This window comes from Pararge aegeria, chromosome 14 (assembly GCF_905163445.1).
Source record: "Pararge aegeria chromosome 14, ilParAegt1.1, whole genome shotgun sequence".
Lineage (NCBI taxonomy): Eukaryota > Metazoa > Arthropoda > Insecta > Lepidoptera > Nymphalidae > Pararge > Pararge aegeria.
In genome coordinates, this window is record NC_053193.1 from 16,731,601 (window position 1) to 16,749,612 (window position 18,012).

The window sequence follows — 18,012 nt, forward strand, 5'->3', positions numbered from 1 at the left end:
AGATTCCTACCAAATTTGAAGTCTATAGGAGCTATAGTTTAAAAACGGGAATTGTTCATTGTTAACGCCCCCGCAATCCCCTTTGGGGAATGAATTTCTTAAAATCTATTCATAGCTGACCTCTACATAGCAAAAGTAATATTCCTACCAAGATTCACGTTTCTAAGTCTTATGGTTCCCGAGATTTCGTGGTGAGTGACTATATAGATGGGAATTCTTCGATTATCATCGAAATTTTTAACTTTTTATCGGGCTTTTTTAAAATTTTCTTACATACAAAACTTTCTCCTGACAATTCTGAAGATAAAAAAAAAGCCCAATTGGTCCAGCCGTTCTCCACTACCATGAGTAGATTCTTAGCTGAATGTAAAAAACCATAATCCGTTTAATACACTCTGTTGAAATCCATGAAAACAAAAGAATCAAGAGAAAAGGCTTATCTTTTGTTTTTATTAGCGGGATAAATGTTCATAAAAGTAAAACAGCAATAAAAAAATGAAGGAATGTTGGAATTCAAAAAATAGATAGCCATAAACCATCTAGGTAAAATTTCGCATCGAATGGTGGTAGTTTCATGTCGATACGATCAGTGGTTTAGGCGTGATTGAGCCTCAAACGAAGACCATTTTCATTATATATATATAGAGATATACATAAATACTTATAATATATAGATAAACACATTCATGTTCATCACACAAATATTGTCCAGTTGTGGGAATCGAACCCACGACCTTGGACTAAGAAAGCAGGGTCGCTGCCCACTGCGCCAATCGGCCGTCAAATATAATAAGTATGATAATGATGTTTGATCCGAAAATCAAATCCAAGACATAAAAACCAGTGATCGAAGTCAACTTCGCAATAGTTCGTCAAAATATTCAGGTAGAGAGTCGATGTAGTCTATTCTGAATTATTATTCACATGCCTCTTGTTACCAGGAAACTGGAGTCGGTTATATAAACTGGTTTAACGCTGAGATAAAGTATCGACCGTGGCGTGGGATTTGAATACTTATTTAATTTAAAGCACCAGTTGTGTACGGTTAATTACTGAGCAACTTATTAACTTAAATCACTCTCTTTCAGAACGCGTTAATGCAGGACATACACGACCTCTTTTCGCGACCATTGACGACCTTTTGGCGGAAAGGTAAGCGCTTTGAATTTAAGCAGAAGGTCCCTAGTTTCATTCCCAGGGGGGGGGGCGGGGGGCAGGGGCAATTTGGGAAATTATAATTTCTAAGTTTTCTCTGGTCTGGTCTGGTGCGAGGCATTGGCCGTGACTAGTTACCATCCCACCGAGAAAGACGTGCTGCTTAGCGATTTAGTATTTCGGTGCGTTGTCACGTAGAAACCGATTAGGGATAAAATTCTAAACGTCAAGTTTATCGGTTTTAGTGACTCTACCACCGGTTCGGAAAGCAGATTCTACCAAGAAGAGCCGGCAAGAAACTCAGTAGGTAGTTGCTCTTTTCTACCTCCTATGGGAGTATGGCATAACTAACATACTCCCTAAAAGGTTAGCCCACTATCATCTTAGACAGCTCACTTACCACCAGGTGAGATAGCAGTCAAGGTCTAACTTGTAGAGCAATAAAACATCGTGAGAAAACCAGCATGCCTGAGAGTTCTCCATAACGTTCTCAAAGGCGTATAGAGTGCATCAAACCGCTCTGGGCCAACGTAGTGGACTACGGCATAGACCGTCTTGTTATGGGAGAAGATTTTTGCCCTGTAGTTGGCCAGTAATGGGTTAATATGATGATGATGATGACTCCTAATTCCAATCTGTAACTTCGAAACTGTAACTTCGAAACTGTAACATCGAATCTGCTCATGGGGTCATCTTACTCTCCTGATCTTATGTTTGCTTGGGGCTCGTTCCATCCTCCGGAAGACGCTATCAAAACCTTATATAAGTTATCAGCCATAGATGATCCAAAACAACACCAATACGTCAGAAAGCAGAAGTAACTATAATTGCTGAACTTGTAAACATGTTTACCGTTGAATAAGAAATAAAAGAAAAATCACAATTTTAAAAGTAACATCAAGCGTATATGGAATAAAATTTAGGACGACTGTAAGAGTGCAGGAAGTGCGTTGGTCGTATACTAGTTCACCGTGAAATACTTCTATTGGTCAATGAGAAAAGTTGTAGGACATTTGATAGATTAGTACGATTTGATCTTTAAAACAGACGGACTGCCTCGTTTGTCAGTGGCTAGGTTGTTGGTTTACGGATCATGAGAAAATCTTAACCGGGAAGGTTTAGATTTCCGGATGAGAACAATATTGTGGCCAGTTGTGTAAGTGTAAGTGTAATCGCACTGTTGCGCATTTCGGCCATGAAACTTTATAGATTTGTTGGAGATTCTCTCAAATGGTTGTAGAATGTCCTAAATTCACATGAATCATAAGATTCATGTGAATTTAGGATTAATATTGTGTAACGATGGGGATGACATATACGTAACTTATAAAAGTCCCTTAAATAAAAGAATAAAAAAAAACTCCTAATTTTCGTAGGAAATTGGTAATAAATAGATAATAACTTAGTATATTTGAATATCCTTTTACCAACTAAAGGCACGTGTTAAGCAATTTCGCCAAATAGTTTTTAGTTTTACATATAATAACGGAAAATCATAATTATAATTAATACTTATATTGTAAATTATTGGAGTCGGAACACAGCAGTGCTTAATTCACTAAGCGACTGGTTTAAAACGATCATTAAAATTTTTTAAACGGAAAAGGTTTTAGTCAAAGGGAAGCAATTAAAACTATAAAAAATTATGTCAAGTTTTAATTGCCATATCAATCAAGATTCTGTCAAGTATATAATAAGAGTGATTGCGTCAAGTTAGAATTTAGTAATTAATGTTTTATTTATTAAATCTAAGCTGAATTAAAAGTAGGTTAATTAAACAAATATGGCGAAGAGAGAACAGGGCAAAAGCAGACTTGTTGTGCACCAAATTGATCCAACTGAGTGTCCGTTCAGAGAATTTAGAGACAATGAATTGAGTCCAGAGTTTTGGGGAATGGTAAGTTTGCTAACTCAAAATATGGATTTGTTCTGTATTTCGAGGTTATTAATCACACAGAAGCGGGGGTGGGCGTAAGTGAATCTGCATTGATTAAATACTGCACCTTTGATTTAAATGTAATATAAAAAGTGGCAAGTTTAAAAAAGAAACTGTTTTCTTCTGAAATTAGATATATCTTCACTGTTATTGCTCGATGTTATCCCAGTGGTCAGAACTTCGGCTTCACTTTCGGGGGGGCCGAGTTGGAATCCCAGCACGCACATCTAACATTTCTGTGTTATGTGCGTTTTTATTAATTAAAATATCACTTGCTTCAACGATGAAGAAAGACGTTGTGAGGAAACCTGCATACTTGGGAGTTCTACATAATGAAGTTCTCAAAGGCGTGGAGGACTACGACCTAAACCCTTCTTATTGTGGGAGGAGACCCGTGCCCTGTAGTGGGCCGGTTTTGGGTCGATATGATTGCTCTTTGATAAGCACACACATTGACTTGCAAACTATTGAGAGAGTGGCGAAATGGTTTTTACGGGCACTCATAACGTGGAAGCTATTGTTACAGTAATTTTATACAGTGGATAAATAATTAAATATTGGATTACTAACCAATGTTCATGACATGGAATTGGTGGGTATTTTGATATAAATACGACTGCATTATCGATATACTCCAGTCCTACATGGACTCGAACGAGTTCTGTTTTTTTTTCATATTTAAAGTTGACGGACCAAGTATATGGCCCGCCGTATAGTAAATGAAAATTTTATATTCTATAAACAGCACAAGACTTCGCAGGGCATGCGAGGAACACGTCCTACAAATTGTCGCCCTGTGTCCATCAAGGTAGGTAGGTAGTTGTTAAATGCCTAAAATGCCTGTATTACCAATTATGATTTTCATATTTTACTTTGGGGTTTTTCTGATTCTGTTTTATATTAAAAAACCCCTATATTGTCCCTTTATTTCTGATAAAAAATATATTTATCGAGCCATTTTCGATTATTCACAAGAAATATTCAAGTTAAATACATATTTTAGAATTAGTTTTATATAATTTACATAGTATAGATAAAAATACAAAACCTAATAATATGTAAAGCATGTAACGAATATCCGACGATTTACATCCTAAGCAAAAACCGTCGCTGAACGTCAGTCTACATTCTAAAGCCACCACGGAGTCCGTGTGTTAATTGGTATTAAACGGCGACAGCCCCAGACTGTCCGACACGACCCGATGTCCCTTCATCTGGGACTAAAGATCAGATGGAATTGGGCGATGATTGCCATCTGCACGCCTCGGTCGTCTCCGAGAAGGATCGGCTCTCTCTCGATCGCGCTCGGCAGCCTCCTTTTTAGCCATTACGATCTCGCAGAAGGTGACCATCGCAATCCATGCTTCATCCTCTGCAAGCATTGCTGCTACTACTGCTGAGGGAAAAAGGTCGCTCCCTACGTGACTGACTAGGGCAACGCGCTCTGGGTTCCAAGCAGAACACTCCGCAAGGGTATGCTGTGCTGTGTCCTGATTCTCCCCACAATGGTGACATCGCGGTGTTGCCTCGCGACCGATCCGACACAAGTACTCCCCAAAACAACCATGCCCAGTGAGTACCTGTGTCAGTCTAAAGGTGACATTTCCACGGCTTCTTGCCAACCAGGCCTCAAAGTTTGGGAGTATCGCACCAACAGTGCGTTGGCGAGCGTTTCTTTCCTGCTCAAGACGCACCCGCCAAATGGTGATGGCCTGTTGGCGCGCTTGCTGTCTGAGCGCTTTGGGTTCCACCTCTGCGTCCGTACTCCTCTGACTAATAGTGCGACTTTCAGCATATATCCTTGCGTCCATGTCCGCCAAAATATCACAAGGCGGACAACGAGCCAGAACTGTTGCCGCCTCAAATGATATCGTTCGATATCCTCGCGCTACCCTGATGGCCATCTTGCGTTGCACGCTGTTTAGTTTTGTTCTGAGGCGCTGAACGCTAGACAGCCTTTTGGACCAAACTGGCGACCCGTAAAGGGCTATTGATCTCACTACTTCAGCGTAAAGTCGTCGGACTCCTTCCTGCGGTCCCCCGAGGTTAGGCAGCAGACCATGCATTGCACCCGCTACTTTTTGTATTCGAGGAACCAAGCGTTCGAAGTGTTCCTCGAAGCCCCAGCGGCCGTCCAAGGTCAGCCCCAAGTACTTTAGATGCTTGCTCACTTGGACATCTGCATCACCAACCCGAACTGATGTGCTGGGTGGTTCCAAACGCCTGGGAAGCTTATGAAACCATAATGCTTCGGTTTTGTGGGGCGCTACCCTAAGTCCCAGTCCGTGAATTTTGGTGACTACTCTTGCCAGACCGACCTCTGCAAGACTTAGCGTCTTCTCGAAAGTGTTCCCTTCTGTCAGAACCATAGTGTCGTCTGCATAACAAATTAGATGCACACCAGGGGGTAGACTAACCCGAAGAACAGCATCGTATGCCAAGTTCCATAAAAGTGGCCCTAGCACGGAACCCTGTGGAACACCGCAGCTCATCTCCCTCACATGTGTGAGACCATCCCGACCTATGTATTGGATAGATCTGTCACTCAGGTAGGCTCCAGCCATATCACGTAGGTACGAAGGGACGTTGTGGTGAATTAAAGCTTCCCTAATAGCCCTCCAGGGTAGGGAGTTAAAGGCGTTCACAATATCTAAGCTCACCGCCAACGCTACTCCACCCCCATTAACGGCCCGTTGTGAGATAGCTCGAACACGAAGAATCGTATCCACTGTTGAACGGCCCTGCCGGAAACCGAACTGGCATTCAGACAAATCAGGACCCACCTGCGTCAGGTGGTCAGTTAGGCGGGAGGCAATAATCCTCTCAAATAGTTTACCGACTTCGTCCAGCAGACATATGGGTCGATAAGTTGATGGGGAATCTATGGACCTGCCTTTCTTTTTTAGAAGGACTAGCCTGGCTTTCTTCCAGTCGGATGGGAAGACACCTGAACGAAGGCAGCTGTTAAATAGGCCCCTTAGCCTTTTTCCTAACGCCTCCAAGGCTAAAATCCAGGCTCGCCCAGGTATACCGTCTGGCCCGGGTGCGGTGTTGCGTTTTGCGAGACGTTTCACTGCTCGGTCTAGCTCCTTCTCCGACACTTCTAGCTCCTCACACCAAGCACTTTGACCTGATAGCAATATAGAAGTTGCTGAGCTGTCCCGGATAGTAGGAAAGAGAGTATCAACCACCCTCATAACCAGGTCAAGATCCAGGGTCTCCGTCAATGGAGGAATTGACGGTCTGAGTTTTCCCAGTACCATTTTGTACGGGCGCCCCCATGGATCTCTATCTAGTCCTTCTAGAAGCTCTTTCCAACATTTGGCCTTGGCATTTGCTATTGCGGTCTGGAGCGCTTTTGTGGCTTCCCGGTAATTTGCGTATGCAACAGCGATTGATCCTGTTGTGGCTCTCCGTCTTCTTCTCGCTCTCGTGTACTGACGTCTGAAATTAAGGCAGACGTTACGCAGTTGCGAAATTTCTTCTGACCACCAATACACTGCTCTCTTTCTGGACAGTCTGGCTCGTGGCATTGCGGTATCGCATATAGCTGACATGGTACCTCGAAACCAGGTCGCTTCGTCTTCTGGATTAGGAGGAAAATCCTGTGAACCCGATGGCCAGGCCGCGACATGGGCAGCAGCAACCAGCAAGTCTCGGTCAAGCTTCTTTAGTGACCATCTCCGCACAGGGCCGCTACTGAGGCGGCCGTTGAGAGCCAGAGGCCGCTGTGCCACCACAAAGATTATGTGTCTATGATCTGAGAGTGTGATGATTTCCTCTGCAACTCTCCATCCCGATACCATGTGTGATGCAGAAGCGGTCGCCCACGTAAGATCTACGATGGACTCCCCCTGCCACCTAACACAGGTGCTTGTAGAGCCTTGATTAAGAAGCCGCAGGTCAAGTTCTGCTGCCCATTCCTGGATGATATCGCCCCTCCGATCATTTCTTTTGTCTCCCCATACTCTCGAGTGCGCATTGAAGTCACCTAGAACCAGCATTGGGCGAGGTAAGTATATCCTGAACTCACCCATTTGTCAGCAGTGCGTGTCAACACTGACCAATATATTTAAACACGCGGAAAAAAACGGTTCAGTATAGATTCTGTATCGTTGGACATTTGACAATTTGTGAATAATTTTCGCAGACGAAGTCGCGGGCCACAGCTAGTAGTTAATAAGTCTGCACCATTTTCACACACAGTTGACGCATATCTGACGCAGGAAATACGAGCTGCCAAAGATTTATATTGTAGATATGCTCTCGCTTTAATTTCATATTGATAGGAGCCAACCGTGAAATTCCTGAACTCACCCATTTGTCAGCAGTGCGTGTCAACACTGACCAATATATTTAAACACGCGGAAAAAAACGGTTCAGTATAGATTCTGTATCGTTGGACATTTGACAATTTGTGAATAATTTTTGGTGTCATAGTATACCTATCTACGATTGAAATCTTTGCGAATTGCGAATGAGATACAATCGCAGCCAGTGTTATTCAACCGGAGTAAGGCCAGTGGCGTGCACTTCATGCATGCACAAAAGCACTGCCTACCCTAAAATTTATATATAACTCATATAAGAGGAGAATTTTTGCCGCAATTTACCTGCTGTTTGCATACCCTGGTAAGAAACCCAGTGCACGCCACTAAGTAAGGCAATCAGGCATTTCAATGAAACAGATTTATATTATTAATGATTGTTTATCCGAATCTAGAAAAAGAAGATCAGGAATACCGCTAAAGAAAATCCTAATATAATGGAAAGGATTACTTAAACGATTAAAAAGCCTGGGTGTGAAATGCTTCATAGCTTAATATTAGTTTACTGTGAGATGGTGATAATAAAAAAAAGTTTACCCGGCATGTTTGTTGTTGGCTGTTCTTTTCTTAGGTTTCCTAGACCAGAGCACGTTTGGAACCCTCGTAGCTTTAGTTTTAAGTTGACGAATTTAGTTTTCGCCATCAACTCACTCCTATGTCATATTTTACATGTAATGTACGCATCAAAAGTTGCATCTATGTTCCTATTTCAATAAAGAAATATTTGACTTTGACTTTGACTAAAGAAGAAAAAAAAGATCAGGATTGATGTTAAGGATTACTTAAACAATATAAAAGCTTGGGTGTGAAATGCTCTGATTTACAGTGAGATAGTGATAACAAAAAAAAATACCCAGCGAAGTTTGTTGTGGGCTCTTCTTAGACCAGGGCGCGATTGGAACCCTCGTAGCTTTAGGTTTAAGTTAGCGAACGAAGTCATCACCATCCCCTTACAATTATGTAAACACGTATGTGTGAACGCTTCATAAGTGCCTGTGATAGGCCTGCATGAGTGAAGAAATTTTGAATTTGAATTTGCAAAAGGCATGTAAATTTTGTGCATTGGACACACGCGAAAGTGCCATGTATGATTGAGACGTGAGACCTGTAAACTAGCCTTGGGAATTTGATGGTTCTCCAGGTCTAAAAGTACCCTTAGACCTCCCGCCCTGTTATAGGACACTATGCGTAAAATCTAGCTAGTCTAATCTAGATTCATTGTTTTGTTAGGTCGTAGAAGAACGACACACCAACACATTTTCGCCATTTATTTAACCATAAGTAAGGATTTAAATTCTTACCAGCAATATAAATTCCGAACTGTTTTTGTTTGTTTGTTCTTCTTTTTACGCACTAAAATTGAAACCAATCAATTTGATTTTTGGCATACAGCTAGTTGTGAGAACCGAGAGTAGCATTGGCTTCTATGAATGAATGAATAAAGTTTTATTGTACACCACATAAGCATATAGAAAAATTGAACATAAAAATTTAACAAAAAGTATACAATGGGGCGGCCTTATCGATATACTAGTATTAGCGATCTCAACTAATGGCAAAAAATAGGCAACCAAGGAGAGGTACATATAAATAAACTTATTTATTTGCATATATACCTATATATATATATACAAAAATACTATATATAATAGACTCACAATATTGTATATAGAGACCGATAATTCATATATATATAGTTATTCATATATATCTACCTATACAATGAATATTAATAAAACATAAATATGTACAATATTGATTGTATTTGAGATTTATTATTTCTTTTTAACAAATAAATAATAGTTCCCACGTGATTTGTAAAAGTTTTAACTAACGCGAGCGAAGAACGGAGCCTGCGTTCGCGTTAGTGCCTGTAAATAAATCTTTGTCTTTCGACTTTCTGTTCACAGGGTCCAACAGCATTCAGAATCACCCAATACACCACAAGCAAAGTAGCAGTTAAGCCGGCAGCGGATTATGTATGGGTGGATGAGCAAACTCAGCCTTTACCGCGCTCTGCTAGGCAGTACCTGCATGGATGGATCCGGGCGGAGGAGCTGGCTATAAGGCGATGGGGGGCCGAAGCTGTTGTTTTTGAGGTACCAATTCATAACTAGATGTTGATGAAAGGTGCAGAAGTCATTTGTGGGATTAAGATTGATAATATAATTCGCAAGGTTATTTTGGAACTGGCAATTCATAAGTTTAAACAATGAGTAACCCACATTTAATAAATCGTGGTTAGTAAACGATTGATGAATTTCTTAACGACGAGGTTGCTTGGAAGCTGGCTCCGCTCTCATCTCTCACAAGATAGAAAATTTAAAAGTTTGTAAACTGTAAAATAGTGTTGAAAAAGAGCAATCTGCCAACTCGGCAGATTGCTCTTTTTCAACACTATTTTACAGTTTCTTGGCGCCTCTTCTTCCGAACCGGTGGTAGAGTCACTACAAACAGACTGACTTGACGTTACAAAAGAACTTATAAACTTAGCCTACTTGAAATAAATGAATTTAGAATATTTATTATTTTAAATTTTGGCGGCTTATTGGCGCAGTGAGCAGCGACCCTGTTTTCTGAGTCCAAGGCCGTGGATTCAATTCCCACAGCTGGAAAATGTTTCTGTGATGAACATGAATGTTTATCAGTGTCTGGGTGTTTATCTGTATTTAATAAGTATTTATTTATTTTATTCATAAAATATTCTTCAGTCATCTTAGTATCCATAACACAAGCTACGCTTACTTTGGGGCTAGATGGCGATGTTTGTATTGTTTAAAAAAAAGACACTGCCTAGTTGGTAAATCGGTTAGAATTTATTTATTACACTGTAATCAAGAGTTCTTGGGTTGGATATCCGGGTCTGGCCAATCAATAACACTGGGTTTTTCAAACAAGAAATTTTTAGTACCAGCCCATAATATCAACCCAAACGACCCACTACAGGTCGCGAATCTCCTCCCAGATTGAGAAGGATTTAGGCCGTAGTCCACCACGCTGGCCCAGTGCGGATTGGTGGTCTCCAAACGCCTTTGACGACATTAGCGAGCGAATTAGTGACATACGGCCAAAACCTTTCTCATTGTCAGAGGTGATTTTATACAGATATAGAGGTGATTGAAAAATTTTATTCAAATAATGAATTTCTGCAATTTAAGCCTCAGAATTAGATTGTTTATATATAATTGACCAAATTTTGCATGTTGGGGTTGGCTGACCGGACATATTGTAACTTAATAATTAATATAAACTAATTTTGTTAAGAACCTTTTATCACATATTCAATATTCATACAAATAAATATATTTCAGTTCATTTAATTTCATTTCAGGCCCATGCTATGTATTGCGCTGGTAATGACTTGATATTTTTGAACGGTGTGTAGGATTACTTTGAGTAAATAAACGTCTTTAACCACAATTTGTCGCAGGAAAATGGAGATAGAAAGATGTCAGTTATGGACATCCAGTTTAGCCACGCCCAAGTGCTACTGAGGTCCTCATTCTGCAGAAAAGTGCTGTCCATTTGCTACATACTGGAGAGAGCGGATAACGTAGTGGTATGTATGTGTTCGCAATGAAATCTAAACGTCTTTTTTATTAAGGCTACTTGAAATCGGCAGCTATAAATTACTCAAAAAATTCAAATCCTAGCTTCTGCGTACTGTATGTAGTTAGTTTTATTTTATGGTTATTTAAACAATAAACTTACATCATTAAATTTTTTATTTAAGTCTCATAATATATTAAATCATTTATTTCTCTCCGTATTCACTCTCTTCTATTCTCTTTTCGAGCGGGTGAAGATCATTATCTACACCCATGTACACCCAACAATAGATTATCATCATAGAAATTAAAAGCTGAATTTGACAGTTCAAACATAGAAGTGCTCCGATCGTCACCAAACTTTAAAGGATTACTCGCCAGGTCAGTCCGGAGATTCCCTGAAAGTTTCATTGAAATCGGTTCTGCCGTTTCGGAGCCTATACGGAACATACCCACACACTTTCTCTTTTATATATATAGATAGTAATATTATAATAATATATCATCAACAGGTAACAATAGTCCACTGCTGGACTAAAGACCTATTACGAAAATTAACATTGTTAAATAGTCTTAACAATTATTCACTGTAAAGTCAACATCTCCTGAGGATGCTCCGGTTTAGGAGCAAACCTTGCGCAATGTAGGGTACATTGCCGAAAATCTGTTTCGTGTGGAGTGAGAGGAGAGAGAGATTGAATAAATTATAAATTACACCATAAAGATTCTCCTGCTTTTCGCGGAGTATAGAAAATTAAGCTTAACTTTCAATATGTATCATGGATTTCCGCAAAGTAACGCCTGCATCTATCCAATAGACTAAAGACCTCTCACATATACAGGGTTCGCTCAAAACCGCCGCAGTAGATGGTAGTATTAGAACAGAGGAAGGTGCGTCCCATTCTCTGTTACATTCCCCTAGTCGCCTCGTATGGCAACCGAGGGAAGAGGAGTGGTAGTGACAACTGTATTGTGATCTAAAAACACTCTAATTAACCCAACCAACTTCGGGCTGGAAATTATATTACTCTCCCACCTTTGCCATCAATATGATTACTAACGCTTATTATATAATACTCAACGAAACAGGTTAGAGGGGTAACCAGAGCGTGGTTCCCGGTACATTAATACATACTGCATAGTTGTGTTTCAAAAAAAATTTGCTTAATCTATTTTATGATAACAACAAATAATAATATGATAAGTCATACCCAGTCACGAATATGCGTAACACGAAACTGTTAAGAACGGCGCGCTTTGCGGTTTTTTTTCAATATAATGTTTCTTATCGGACCGATGGCAGTTATTGTTGTACCGCAGAATTTTCTTAATTAACACATTATATTGATTGAACAAGAAGTTACAAATATTTATGTGAAAGTGTGTATGTTTAACCTACCAATATACTTGATTTTTGGCATAGAGTTCGTTGAAAGGACAGGTAGTCACATGGGCTACTATTTATCCCATAAAAAACAACAAACTGTTGCCACGGGATTTGTAAAAAAGCATAATACTACATAATAAAACTAAAGCTAGGAGGGTTCCAAACGCGTCCTGGTCTAAGAAGAGCCCACAACAAACTTAGCCAGGTTTATTTTATTAATAAAATAATCCTGAAAACCATTTTTAACATCCTTTTTTCCTTCCTTCTGTGAGGAGACCCGTGCCAGGAGTGGGCAGGTATTGGGTTGACGATGCTCAGGCGTTAAAATTGTTCCACGAAAACATAATGCGCGCTAGTCTTTTTAAATAAAATGATAGCACGAATTTAACGCACGTCAAATAGGAAGAAAGAATGGCCGGAGAAATCAAACATGTATTTTTTTCCCCTCACCTATTTCCGCTCAATTACGTCTAGTTAGCTACGAAAGACTCTTGGTGAAAGACTAGATAGAAAATAAAAGGTAAACGAAACGTTAGCGGAATCGTTTTAATTGGCCGCTGAATTCACTTGGGAATTCTAATAGTTCTGACTTTAGTTGCACTTTGGAACAAAACTCTCTACCTAGCGATTTATATGCTCCTTGCTAGTTCAGTTTCAATAGAAGCATTTAGATTTTTTTTTTTACACCTAAAGTTAGCCCTTGACTGGAATCTCACCTGGTGGTGAGCCATGATGCAGTCTGAGATTAAGCGGGCTAACCTGGGGGTATTACAGTTTTATTAAAACACATACACATTAAGGTACATTAATGAATGCATTTATGAGGTACCAGCGGTCCCTCGCGACCCGCGTATAAGTCAACCTTAAACCTTTGACGGCCGATTTTCGCAGTGGGCAGCGACCCTGCTTTCTGAGTCCAAGGCCGTGGGTTCGATTCCCACAACTGGAAAATGTTTGTGCGATGAACATGAATGTTTTTCAGTGTCTAGGTGTTTATATGTATACTAGCTGTTGCCCGCGACTTCGTCTGCGTTTAATTTTGTTTTTAAAGTATTTAGTATCGCTAAGCCTTAAAAGAGGGGTTTGCTGCTGTCGGTTGGTGAGTTCTGTCCTCTATCTCCAACCACATTCATCAGATCTACAAAAAGTTTGGGCAAAATTAAACACAAATTTTAGTACAAAAATAATTATTTTAATCGGTTATAATTTGTCGGAGTTATGGTGTAAAATCGTCAAACACTTTCATCCCCTCTCCCAAAGGAACCGAGCTTAATGTCAGGATACAAAGTATCCTTTATTACTTCTAACACTTCCAAAAATATGTGTAAAAAGTTTCATGAGGATCGGTTTATTGGTTTTTGCGTGAAAGCGTAACAACCAAACTTACATTGGCATTTATAATATTAGTAGGGATTAATAGGGATTATAAGTATTTATGTATGTTATTCATAAAAATATTCATCAGTCATCTTAGTAGTACCCATACCACAAGCTACGCTCACATTGGGGCTAGATGGCGATGTGTATATTGTCGTAGTATATTTATTTTTAATTTATTTATTTAAAAGATAGACATGCACTGTTCCGGCCTTTTTTTAAGAACTTTTAAAGGAGCATCATAATTTTATCGAAACTTTAACCGTTTTCGCAGCGCACGCTGCGTAAGCTCTCAAAAGGAAAGAAAACCCCGATTGTATGTAACATTCTTATTGGTCTAAACGTGATGATATAATTGGGCTATCCATCAATGAAGTTATATTTCAAACCGCACTAGTAATTCCTGAGATCATCGCGTAAACAAATAAACTCATTAGCTTTATATATTAGTATAAGATACTAGTTGTTACCTACGCCGTCTTCCGAGATTTTTTTCAGATTTACAGTAACAGACGCAATGGCGCAACGGTGAGTTCTGTGGTTCTGTAGTTGAAACTGGTTTAAGTTTGGTGGAAAGGTTCAAACTGTCAAAAAATCATTCGGAGCATCCTCAGGAGATGTTGACTTCACAATGAATAATTGTTAAGGTTGAGGGGACGTTGCCGAAGATCTGTTTGGTGTGTAATATAAGGATTGAAGAAATTATTAATAACACCATATAGATTCTCCTGCTTTTCGCGGAATATAGCAAATTAAGCTTAATTTTTAAAATGATTTAGTAGAATAAAAATTGCACTTTTCCGGGTCTTAACTTCTATTTTTGGTCAGGTTGAGCACCAGTGGGAGAACTTTGTCGCAACCATACAACCCGAGGGTTGGAGAGCGCGGTATCACATCTACTCGCCAGGGTTGAAGCCAGGTGGCGGCCAACAGCATCGTCCGACGCTGTCTAAAAATGGTGATCACGTTTAACTTCAATCTAGCAATAACCTATAACAGTGCGCTGCTGGACTAAACAATCCTCAGAAACCGAGGGTTTATCGACCAAGACAGAATAGTCGTGATGTTGATTAATGGTATTAGAAGCACAGAGAACGCTGCTTTCTTCGTTATATTCCCTTAGTCGTCTCGTACTACACCCTCGGGTAGAGAAGGGATAGTGTCAACATTATTTCTCTCCCTATCCTCCTGGGGTTTGTCTATAATTACCACGCAATTTGCAAAGTACTGATAGTCTAATGGAGGAAGTGTTTAAAGTTTACCTAGTGGGTAAGACTAGGTAAACTCTCTAGGAAGTCTCTGTCTATGATTTAAAGTGCAGTTAGACTAATCTTCTTGACCTATGTCCAGCAGATCTTCTTCTTCTTTATTTGTCGCTACACTGATTGTCGCACCAGTTCAGAAACTTAAAGGGTTCTTATCATTTCAGTCTCGGTCCCTTTTGAGATCGTGATTTCTATGTGCCAGTTAATTATATTACGGGTAAAGCTAGTTCTTTTGGACAGTTTAAATTAATCTAGAACTAAAATTGTTGTTCAGGTTGCTACCTCGTCCGTCTGTTTTACCTCGGGGCCTGGCGCTGTGTTTGGGTCAGCGACCTTGTGCCGGTGGATGCGACGGACTCTCCTCTCCTTCCGTTCTCTCCGCTCGTCTGCCAAGCGCCAAAGTCGGGAACTAAACCTGCGGCCACTGTCACTTCCAGCTACGTGCATCTTTGGCCGCTGCTGCTTTGCAAGGTTATTCACTTAACTAAACTTAAATATGGAAACGAGCGAGCGAGCAAAGAAAGAAACAAAACTTAAGTAATGCAAGTGCCATGAAGAATTGTTACTCTAAACTTTGCGGGCGCTTGCAGTGCACAACTACAAAATCAATTTTGATAAAACTATAAAAAATAAATAAGCCGGTAAAAGGGTAGTTATCACAATACGATGAATAGTTACAATGGTAAACGTAAACAAATATAGAAACACACCTATGTAGTAGCCAGTGGTGTGCATAGAGGGTATGCACAGGGTATGCAGATGATCTAAAATGAAGAAAATCTCCAGTACGAGTTATAAATAATTAAAGGTGGGCTCTATATAACTCTTACAAGTCTTATTCTTAAGTTTTTACAAAGCTACGCCTGATTAACAACGCATTGGTAACAAACTGCTCAGACAATTACTAATTGCGGTAAAAAAAATAAAAGTTAAAGTATTTGACGACCTCCCTATCCCTAGCGCAGCGGAAGCGGAAGCGTGAATTTAAGTATGAGGCGTCGGGTTCGATTCCCGGCAGGGGCCTTGGGAATTCATTATTTTTGAATCAGCTCTGATTTGGTGGTTTTGGCCGTGGCTAGTTACCACGCTACCGACAAAAACGTGCCGCTCAGCGATTTAGTCTTGCGGTGCGATGTCATGTAGGAACCAATAAGGAGGCATGACTATCATTCTCCCTAGCCCGTTACCATCTTAGACTGCATCTTCACTTACCACCAGGTGAGATTGCAGTCAAGGGCTTACCTATAGTGGAATAAAAAATAAAAAAATCATATTTGTTATGAGATTATCCAAAGACATCGTTGCTATAAAATGCGCCATGTTATAATACAAATTTAATTTTACAAATTGATTTTACATGCAATAACCACATATATTATGGCAAAAGTTCCTATAAAATTAGCTAGTTATTCAGTAACTCGTCAACCGTAAAGATTACTAGTTAAGACAGCTGTAATACTTTAAGATAATAAACTAATAAATCCCGAAGTCTCAACATCAAATTACCTAACCGCAAAATCTCGTCTCAGTTTCTCAACTCGTTACGGCCCCACGTAACAATCCCTACGGCATTTACCTATTGCGATATTATCTCGATACAAATACTTAAAGAGCGAACACAGTTCATCAGTTTTGACTATCTCCGGTCTTATAAGTGGGAGGTCCCACGGCGAGGGACATTTCAGAATTTATAATGTCAGAATTTTCTCTGGTGGGAGGTTTCGGCCGTGGCTAGTTACCACTCTACAAACATATACGTGCTACTAAGCGATTCAACGTTCTGTTACGATGTCATATACCCTAAAATTTTAGCCCGCTACCAGTGGCGCGAAGAAAGGGTATGCACAGGGTATGCAGATGATATAAACTGAAGAAAATCTCCAGTTCTAGTTAAAAATACTTAAGATAAGTTTTATTTAACTCTTACAATGCCTATCCTTAAGTTTTTTATAACTCGTACTGGAGATTTTCTTCATTTTATATCATCTGCTTACCCTGTGCATACCCTCTATGCACGCCACTGCCCGCTACCAAAATGTACTTGCTTTTGATAATGCAATGCAAAAATGTAAATTTTTGATGGTGGAAAAGAGCAACTGCTGCTGTTTCTTGCCGGCTTCTTCTCGGTAGAATCTGCCCTCCGAACCGGTGGTAAAGTCACTACAAACAGACAGACTTGACGTTTCAAAAGTGCTTATATTAGGCTTACTTGAAATAAATGAATTTTGAATTTTGGAATTACTGGCGTAAAATTTACTGCACTATAACAATGCACAAAATTACGCCTATATATTAATCTGTTCTTATCCCACGTATTTCAATATACAATATTTATTCATTTTAAGGCGGCTTACTCTATAAGCACTTGAAAAACAGTCCAGTCTATTTGCAGTGAATCTACCACTGGTTCTGAAGGTGAATTGTTAACAATTATTCATTGTAAAGTCAAGATCTTCTGAGGATGCTCCGGTTTCAGAGCGAAACGTGCGTAGAGGGTGCATTGCCGAGGATCTGTTTGGTGTGGAGCATACGGATTGAAGTAATTATAAATTACACCACACAGATTCTCCTGCTGTTCGCGGAGTATAGCAAATTAAGCTCAATTTTCATAATATTAGGGATTTCCGCAAAGTAACGCCTGCTTCTATCCAATATTCTGAAGGCAGATTCTACCGAGAAGCAGATGGCAAGAAACTCTGCAATGTCTTTTTTCCAATTTCCACAATTTACATTTTATCATTCATTTTTCTTTCTTTTGAGAGCTGAAAACGGAACTGGGAGCATCCAAGCAACCTCGTCATTATGAAATTGTATAGTAATCTCGGTGCAATAGATTTTTTTTTAACATTTCAACTTGTACATTGGTAGGTCCAAAATTTCCTTAGGAATCTTACTTGTAACATACTAATAATTCTATACGAATATTATAAAGAGGTCAAGTTGGCTAGTGTGTGAGGTTTTAAAGGGTAATCTCTGTGTCTACTGAACTGATGTTACAATAAAAAAAATTGTCACG

General features: G+C 39.7%; 1 protein-coding gene across 1 annotated transcript in view; it reads left to right on the top strand.

The window, feature by feature from the left end:
* Positions 1-2,938: 2,938 nt before the first annotated feature.
* LOC120629488 (androglobin-like) overlaps positions 2,939-18,012 on the top strand; it is a 40,783-nt gene continuing 25,709 nt past the window's right edge. The window contains 5 exon segments of the mRNA XM_039898429.1: positions 2,939-3,052; positions 9,330-9,518; positions 10,850-10,978; positions 14,560-14,689; positions 15,271-15,467. Coding sequence (XP_039754363.1) covers positions 2,939-3,052; positions 9,330-9,518; positions 10,850-10,978; positions 14,560-14,689; positions 15,271-15,467 — 759 coding nt within the window.